Source organism: Thunnus albacares, chromosome 15 (genome assembly GCF_914725855.1).
Source record: "Thunnus albacares chromosome 15, fThuAlb1.1, whole genome shotgun sequence".
Taxonomy (NCBI): domain Eukaryota; kingdom Metazoa; phylum Chordata; class Actinopteri; order Scombriformes; family Scombridae; genus Thunnus; species Thunnus albacares.
The window spans coordinates 11,749,318-11,758,674 of NC_058120.1; the positions used below are offsets into that span (position 1 = coordinate 11,749,318).

Here is a 9,357-nt window from a genome sequence, read left to right on the forward strand (position 1 = left end):
GACAGTTCATCTCATTCAAGAGCTGTGCATGCATTCACAGCCATCTGGCCACCCCTCCCAAATTACAACGAGGCGGTGTGTTGTTTGGAAGGTTTCCCAAGTCACGGCCAGTAACCTGAAAGCACCTTAGATTTTTTTTTTCCTGTTCTCTCCCTGTTTTCCTGTAGGAAGAGGCCTCATTTCGTGCTCCCTGCAAAAGTAACACAGTTTCTCTGACGTGCTGCAACCGCCTATCATAAATCTGCACACTTAACTATGGGCTCTCAAATCTATCAACCTCAGTGCTTTAAGTCTGGGGCCACATCGTGACATGCAAGGAGGCGGGGCGCTCACAGGTGCCCCTGCGCCGAGACTTATGGTCGGTGCTCCCCCACTCTGCAGTCACGCAAGCGCTGCCCCGCGCCTAGACCTCAGCCTGATTTTTACTGCAGCCAGCAGGGAAACCAGACGCTACAAAGGCCCCGGGTCCACATCAATTTCACGAGCAAAGTTACTAGGAAATAAATCATTTTGAGGATTTATGAAAAAGGAGAAGGGAGAGGGGGGCGCTAGGAAGTGTGCTGCCTTGACCCAAAGAAAAAGTCAAAACAGGGGTGCATAAAATAAAATCCAGTTAGTTATTTTGTATTTTCATACATTTGTACTGCAAGAAAGGTTAAATTTTTGATTTCCATGTTGACTCCAAGTTGATAAAAGCCAGTTATATAGATAGGTGTACATTATTATCAAATTAAATAAAATATACAACCAACTGCATGGGTAGTTATATTTGACTAATCGTATTTCCTCTAAACACGCAAGGTTCCTGGAACAAGACCTCAGGCTTTATAGGTCATTTGAGATCGGCAATTTGGCTTTTACGGGGCAGGACTGAGTCCAGACTCCATTTAATAAAATACACACAAAGCCGATGTCTCTTTTCCTGCACCTGAAATACGCTACTCATAAAACCAAACCTATTCACACTTTGGCTGTGATTAGGAACAGAGTTATTCTTGTTATTCCTGTTCTAATAAAGACCAAGGAAAGTGAGATTAGAAGGACGACTTTGGAGCAGATTATGTACTTTTAAGGAATGATTCATTTACAATCCAGAAGAAGTGTGTTCCACTCATGATGTGTCAGTATTACAGAGACAGTATTTTGTGTCATTGGACAGTCTTACAAAATCTGGAGATGCATGCCAATGTGTTGGTGGTTATCCAAGCCACTACTGTACATATGGTTTAAGGCTGAGAACAATTAAAAGTGTTTTCTCAGTTTCCCTCCACAAAAAGGAAACACATCTACACGTTAGGTTTTACTCTGGTGGCCACATTTTCACTCTGGTAACAGACAGTTTTATGGGATGGTGTGAAAATTGAACATTCTTCACACTTCTCATTTTGAAATAATTTAGATTGACATACTTATTAAAATGTTCCCAGAGGTCTCAACACAAGGGCTTCCTTTCATACATTTCTTAGAGATGTCTAATTTATGTTTTCAAGAAAAGCAATAAAATGACACTTTAAATCATAATCTCTGTGTGAGAACCTTTAACAGAAAATGAAAGATTGGCTGAAGGTTATTGATCTTTTGCTCATTCAAAATCTGCAGCGTGCTTCACCGTCATTTGCTCAGAGCTGTGATTTGTGAATTGCAGCTCACACAGTAAGTTCACAGACGAAGGTTCTGCAGCGGCGTACCTAGTGAGCCCACATTAACGGACACACACAGGTACACCATAGAAGCCTGCTGTGCTTTGCATGAAAGGGCTTTTTTGGGGGGGTGAAATACAAATCAGATGTGTATGGCAGTAATTACTCTAGTTTTTGGCTGGCACGCTGTGGTCATTTAGAAGATTAATCAGTCATAGATAAATAAACAGGCTTCACTTCTTGAATGTCACTCTCCAACCTCACAGTCCCAAAGATCTGCTTAAGGAAAGACTACTCCAGTGTCCACACAAGATGTCATAACTCAAAACTTTATTGCAAAACTTTCTTACAGCTATTTCTTCTTCAGCACGCTACATCAAAAGTAATTACAGGTTTGTCTTGAACCACTGATTAAAGCAATAACATCAAAGTAAAACAATTCAAGAGGATGGCAGATCATCAAATAAATGAAGTTATTGTGTGCCTTTTATGGCAGAATTTGAATTAAAAAACTAAAACTAAATAATAAATAAATAAAAAAATTCAAATTAAAAAGTAGAGTGGAAAAAAAGCTAATTAACAGTTCACCAAGACACACTTAAACTACTTAAATACTATAAATTCTAATTTAACACAGTCATATTTTGGAAAATAGTTGCATGCCCTCAAGCCTCTTATCACTATAGGTAGCCATGAGCTCATTTCTTGTCAGCCAGTTAAGGCTCCCTGCGCAGTGGATACTGCTCTCTGTAGGCACAAGGTAATTATCTGCAGGCACGCAAAGCGCTAGCTGGCTAACTCGGCCCCCAACACTGTACAGTATGTGAGGGACAAGACTTCCCTTCACCTTGTTTTCTCTGCGTTTTGCAATCTCCAGTCCATATGACAACCACATCAGTCATAAAAGGGTATTTTCTTTTTCTTCCTAAACATTTACACACTGCATTCCAGCGTATGAGTGAAACTATGTTTACGCAAGTCTGTCATATATTCTGAGTGAATCATGTTATTTGCAAGTTTCACAGTGAGTAAGACGAGGCTTCTGTTGAAACAGGGAGTCATCAACACAAATGACTTCCAGGAGACTAACTCTACATATCTCTCCATCAGTGCTCAACTCATTGGATATTTTTCTCAATGAATGTACATCAAATGAGCCATTTCAGAGCAGGTTAGTCATTCACTCAAGAACACAAGGCATTTCATGGAAAAGAAGCGTCAGGAAAAATGAGAAAGTTTTTCACAGCAACTTATCAGCAGTGGATCTACTTTACTATATGAAATAAAATGCTGCCCTCTTGTGACAAAAATAATCTCAGTCATGGGACATTTTCTCTCGTTTGAAAAAGCATATACACACTTTACTGATATGGAGATGTGAGAACTGTCTTTGATATTTCCTTGCTGCCACTGCTTCTGTCTGAGGAGCCTGTGTTCTCTTCAACAATCTTGCTGGAAGTGTAATAGTAGATGAACAGGAAGAAACCTGCAAAAATCATGGCAGAGACATTTTACTAAATGAAAAGTGAATTAGCCTGATTGGGTATAGTTCAAATTGTTGCATGTGTATTTGGAGTCTACCTTGAAAGGAGTTGAGGATGGTGAAGATATAGTAGGAGGGTATGAGCATAGGTTCATGACTGAAGAAGGCAAAGGCCCAGGTGATGCCCAGCAGGAAGAACAGGCCCACAATTGAGAAGGTGTTTGTCTTGGTGGAGCTGCCGTGTTGAGTTTTCCCTGCTGTGTGCTTAAACAGAACAATCTGCCGCACAGTTATGATGAATATGCTAACGGTGAAGATGAAAACTACAGCATAGTAACCCACATTCACCCCCTGGTGGATAGCTGCATCAGGAATCCAGCACCTGAAAATCATAAATAAGATCATAATTATGCACAACGTGAATGTCTTTTTGTGGATAAAAGAGGCGTTATCAAATTTGTAGTGTGTAAGAGTTACTTACATTTTTGCTGAATTCCCATCATTGGTGTAAATGACCACTTTACCGTATTTTTGCAAGGCAAGTAGAGTAACCACCACTACAGCTGGTGTGACTAAAAAGAAATACAACTGTGTGTATAATGCATTGCATTATGGTTATATAGTGGGTATATAAACAATATTTCTTTGCTTTATTTCTCTTACCCCATCCTGTGATGCAAATCTTGGTCATGTAATGTTTGATTCCACCAGGGAGCTTCCATAGATTAAAGCACAAGTGTAGAGCCTCTATGAAAAACCAGGTAAAAGTGGCCAACAAGGAGTAGTGCATAACTGCTGCCATCACGATACACACACCGAAGGTCGCTATTTTGGAGATGGTCTCATTTATCAGGAAGGACAGGTTCATGATGAACATGGCAACTAAGAGGTTGATCAGGATCTTCGTTGCTTGGGTCGCTGCCCCTTTTCTGTGGAGTGAGTTAGTGTAGTGTCAGCAAAAGCTTCTCATACACTACATTAAAATTAAAAACTGTTACCTGATAAGGCAATGCATGAAGAGAGCCACTGCCAAGAAAAACATGGACAGGCCACAGCCGATTGATGTGATGTAGGTCAGAGACTTAAAATCCGAAGATGATATGTTTCCAGTTGGAGGTGACTGATTTATAAGAGAAAGACGTGGTAGATTATGCCTGAAATGTCACTGCTGGCTATAATAAAACTGGGATTACTTGTAATACTTTATTATTACTTTACCATCAGTATTGCAAAAAATGTCAGGTGAGTGCACTGGCATGTGATGCTGCCATTGAACTCCTTTGTCTTACAGCCATCTGTGATCCAGACCTGTTCTCCTACAAAGACAGAAGATGCTACTAGACACTAGAAAGACACTAGACACATTAGTGGCTGGGGATTGAGCAAGTCCTGCCATCACACAATAGACTTTTGATGTGTTAGAGGCAACTTTAAAGTATCAAAAGAATACTTTTATAAACATTTTTACAGTACCTTTGCCATCCCATGACCTACAAGAGGCGATATTTCCTTTCTGTATTTAAATGAAAAAAATAACTCAGTAGACTCATTCTTACCATAACCATTTATTATTAACCTATTATTATCATCTGTTTTAACTGTCATCTCTCTTACCTTGTCCACATTTGTGTAAAGTATATCTATGGTATGGCTGAGATTGGATATGTTTGCTCCCATTTCAATTCCCACCATCTCACTGTTGATAAAATAACTGTCTGATTTTTTCTGTTAAGAGTGGAATACAGTTAAGACAGGCACAATGAAAAAACTGTCTCCAATGTGGATGTAATTATGTGACATTATTTTTATGTTAAAGTTACTTTTTACAAAATCATACATTATCAAGTCAACTTCCCTTTTTTTTATTCGCTAGCTTTACCTGCTGGATTCCTGGAAAAAGCAAAACGCCAGCAAATGAACCATTTCTTTTTACTGCCATGGTACTGGCCTCTTTGGGGATTTGTACCACTCGAGTGAAGCCTTCCCCCGTATAGTTGCTATTCTCAAGAATCTACAAAATAAATAAATAATTAAATAAAGACGATTCTTACAAAACAAGGGGGCATTTAACCCTATTTGATATTGTATTTTACTCATGTGTAATGGCAAACTACATACATTCATATCACCATTTTTCGAAATGCCCAAATTGATGTTGGTTTGCTCGTTGATTTGTTGGGGGAGTTTAGAGATCACCCCTGTAACATCACCCATTGTGATGGCTGCTGTGCTGGAATTGCCCATCTGTTTCACCAGCGAGCCGAGATCATTCATGATGTTTCTGTAATGGAAACACAAATAATCTTCTTCTAGAGTAGCACACTACATTGCTGATTACTGATTGCCACTCCTGTATTACTGCTATCAATAATTTAGATACTTACATTTTGTCCCCTGTGCTGTTGCCAGTGCTGGTGTAACTGAGAGATATGTCTGGCTTTTTTCCTGGTAGCTTACATGAAATACAGCAGTTCCTTCCAGGACTAAATGTCATATTGTATTTTGTATCTCCTAACTCTGCAAATCAAAACACACACACAAACAGAGATATTTTATTTTCAATACTGTGCTCTCATGATTACTAAGATACAGTATGTTCTAAATAATACAATCTCTAAATAATACAATACCTTCGCAATCTTCTTTAACATAGTCCTTGGCTTCTCCACAGTCATGTTCGTCCAGTTTGATGACCTTGTTGCCTTAAGTATATTAAAACGTAAAATTATTAGACATGTGCCCTGTTAAGGATGATAGCAGTGCTATTACTGTAAATATATGCTGATATGGAAAGTAAGAACTGTGGTAGATTGGTGATTTTACCTGACATCAAGCATTTCAAAATCTTTGAATGACTCCAAAGTCTTTGTTGATCTGCAACAAAAATAAAGGTCTATAAAATAACCAATTACAGTAAAAGAGTTCAGTGTGTGTAGGAATTCCTTCCAGGACTTTTTTTTGGTTCCAGTAAAAAATATTTTGACCAATAGAGGGCAGTCTCTCACTGCTTTTGCATGCAAACATGAACTCCTTAACCAAGGAACAGACTGGTGAACAGCCATCATTTGTAATAATACTAGTTACCACATTTAGTCTTGCATCAATATCTGTTATTTGTACAAGAAATAAAATTGTGCACACGATAAGCGTACTATGATCTAAATCTAGTTTGCATTTTTTAAGTGACAACATACAGTATATTGTGAGTGGTATGTCTGCAGTACCTGATGAGTCGAAGAGCTTAGATGGCATGCAAGAGAAGTTATTCAATGGTGATGTCACCAGTACAATATCTTGCCTGGATAGAATGTTTTTTTTCAGAATTACGCTGTAACTGCTGTCTCCATTATGGTTTACGTTAATCTCAGGGTTGAAACAATATGTGCCACAGCATTCTGAAAATATAAACCACAATTAACACACATCCATCAAATGACCAGGAGAAAGAATTATCTTGGTATGGAGAAAAAAAAAGTCATCACAATTTGCTTTTTACTATAATATCAAACAGTTGATTTACAGTATAATCTCCAAATACTGTTCATGTAATTCAATCTGTCAACAAGCAACAGCACTTTACACAGACAGTCTATGAGCACAGGTTTCTAAAGCAGACTTAAAACATTGGAGAAGCATGAGCCGCTCTGTCCAGTAACAAGAAGAAAAGCCTGGTTTTGTCACATGTTACAGTGGAGAGTCTGTCCGAATGAAGCATAATATAAGGTGCGACTTGGATTTTATTTAGAATGATAATACCCTTCGTGAGGTGTTTCCTGAATCCCCCCTGGTGAGTTTCAGCTTCAGACAATTTGGAAAGACTAAGAGAAGATTTTTTTTTCAAAACTTTTTTTCAAAACTCTCCCTAGCGATGAAATATATGCTTATATTTACTCTGTTCACCGTAACACAGGTGTGTGGAGTTAGACTACTTATTGTAGTTTTGGTTCACTGAGGAGAAAGACACATTGGTGTTTTTTTTTTCTTAATAATGTATTTTCCTCATATTTATTAAATATTTTTTTATCCAAACCATCAACCTGAGTACATGGAATTGGACTTTACATTCCACACCCTTCCCATGGATGAAGGAATATTTTCCCTCTAGTTGTAGTAAATTGTAGTGAGCTTGAATTGGGTTAATGATAATGTCATACAGTACCTGTTTTCTTTTCCTTGCAACTGAAACAGAGTTTAATCCTTTCGTACTTAAGATTGACTTCCTCTGAAATAAGATGTGAAACCACAGTTTACAAAAATTACAATTAAAGACTTCAATCTTTCTACATTGTTGTCAAGCTTACGTAATGTAGAATAACATTCTGTCGTCCATCCGGTGTTGTTAGTACTGACTATAGTAAGTATTTTTCTTTGGTTGTGCGTGTCAGTTGAGCCTGTATGAAGAATTTACAAAATGAAAATAATACATTTTAATTAACAGACACTAAATTGTCTTGAGAAATACAGATTCAGTCTACCCATGTATAAGATAAATCCAATGAAAATCAAGATATTTTGGCAATGATTTAAACAATGAAAATGTTTTTTACATGTTAAATTTACTCACATGAGTTGATGTTTTTTGGGAACATCCCATAGAACAGAATTGCTATCTTCACAACAAACATCCAGCGATGCTTTACATCCAATGGGAACATTATTCTAAGGAGTAAGAACAACATCCAGTGACCATAACCTGAAGATATATCTATTTATACGGTAAGTGCCATTTAACTGTACAGCAATTTCAATTACCTGAGGGAGGGAATTTTCTGCATGACCATTCTCCACAGCAACACGCATCCACTTTACAGTCCCTTCATGTCACTGGAAGATATACCTCTTCCTGTCTGATTTACATTGCAAATAAATACCCTGCTGGTTCACTTCTCATAGCACGTAATGCCTGCCTTTTCAGTAAACAGCTGGCAGATTGCCACATTTAGTCATGGACTTCTATGAAATATACTGTACATAAAATGCTGTACTGCTGAAACTGTGCGTGTGTGTGTGTGTGTGTGTGTGTGTGTGTGTGTGTGGATGACAATAAATTTATATTATTTTTAGCATTTGCAGATCTCTTACAGTTTTTAGTCCTTTGGTTTTGTTCGGTAAATGTCTCTGTATTCACATGACAGGATGGATGAATATGGATGAAATAAATGGTCAATATAGTATTTGAGTTATTGAACATGCTACTCATGTAGATTGTTCCAGCTGGATATTGCATTAAAACTTTGGTGTGTGTTTGCTATGACCTTTCTCTCCAGTAGTCCTGCCCTCTTTTCTGTAAGACGTTTTACTTTTGAGACAATTTTCTAGAAGTGCTAATTCAAAGGCAATTGGAAATTTGCTGTAGATTTATTGACTGTGTTTCGCTTTTCATCTGAAAAGGTTCTTCAGTTCTTTGAGACAACTTATTTTGACAAAGTCTTGAATGACAAAACCTTCAAGCAAGTAAGAGTGGAGGGGGCTGGTGATAATAGATTTTACTGTAAAATTAGAGAGCCTGTATGTAAACCATGGCTCTAGGAATGGCAGTGTTGGTCTGTCGCTCATTCAGTTGCTCGCTCAGGCCACCACTTCGGTTTAGACTGAAATATCTCAACAACTCTCGATGGATGGATTGCCAAAACATTTTGTAGAAACATTCGTGGTCCGCAGAGGGTGAATCCTACTGACATTGATGATCCCCTGACTCTTCCTCTAGCACCACTCCAAGTTTTCACTTATCTGGTGAAATATCTCAGCATCTACTGGACAGATTGACACAAAATTGTGTACAGACATTCATAGATTAATCCTAATGACTTTGGTGGTTCTCTTACTTCTTTACTTCCTGTTCCACCATAAAGTTAAAACTGGTGGTGAGTTTGAGTGAAATGTCTCAACAGCTGGGTGTATTGTCATAAAATGTGCTACATACACTCAAGACTCTCTCAAGATAAATTGTAATCACTTTGGTGATCCTTTGATTTTTCATCTAACGCCACCATCAGGTCAAAATTTCAATTTGTCCAATACTTTGGTTTATGACAACATACCAGCAAAAGTATGACCAGCAAAAATGACATTTCATCAGCCTCATCTGTACTTTGTGTTTATTGCTAATTAGCAAAAAAATGGTGAACATGGTATAAACATTACACCTGCAAATTACAGATTTGTCTATTTAAACTCAAGATTATAACTGCTGACAAAATAATGAAGGGATAGTCTGTAATTTAGGGAAATAAG

The 9,357-nt window shown here is 37.9% G+C and overlaps 1 protein-coding gene across 1 annotated transcript; it reads right to left on the reverse strand.

The window, feature by feature from the left end:
- Positions 1 to 1,955: 1,955 nt before the first annotated feature.
- On the reverse strand, positions 1,956 to 7,938 carry LOC122998459 (adhesion G-protein coupled receptor G6-like). Its single transcript, XM_044375372.1, has 18 exons — positions 7,876 to 7,938; positions 7,688 to 7,782; positions 7,425 to 7,514; positions 7,283 to 7,345; positions 6,348 to 6,518; positions 5,947 to 5,997; positions 5,754 to 5,825; positions 5,508 to 5,640; positions 5,242 to 5,404; positions 5,003 to 5,134; positions 4,738 to 4,848; positions 4,597 to 4,636; positions 4,342 to 4,439; positions 4,122 to 4,243; positions 3,787 to 4,052; positions 3,605 to 3,695; positions 3,222 to 3,505; positions 1,956 to 3,126 (listed from the first exon to the last, which is right to left on the reverse strand). The coding sequence occupies exons 1-18, from the start codon at positions 7,902 to 7,904 to the stop codon at positions 3,002 to 3,004; spliced, it is 2,136 nt and encodes a 711-aa protein (XP_044231307.1). The 5' UTR covers positions 7,905 to 7,938; the 3' UTR covers positions 1,956 to 3,001.
- Between the last annotated feature and the right edge of the window lie 1,419 nt (positions 7,939 to 9,357).

Bases quoted from the DNA above. Each gene is read 5' to 3' on its own strand.
- LOC122998459 (XM_044375372.1), bottom strand. From the start codon at position 7,904: ATGGTCATGCAGAAAATTCCCTCCCTCAG. The intron at 6,519-7,282 runs GTACTGTATGAC...TTATATTTTCAG, and splicing joins TTGCAAGGAAAAGAAAACAG to AATGCTGTGGCACATATTGT. The intron at 4,849-5,002 runs GTAAAGCTAGCG...CACTCTTAACAG, and splicing joins TTTTTCCAGGAATCCAGCAG to AAAAAATCAGACAGTTATTT.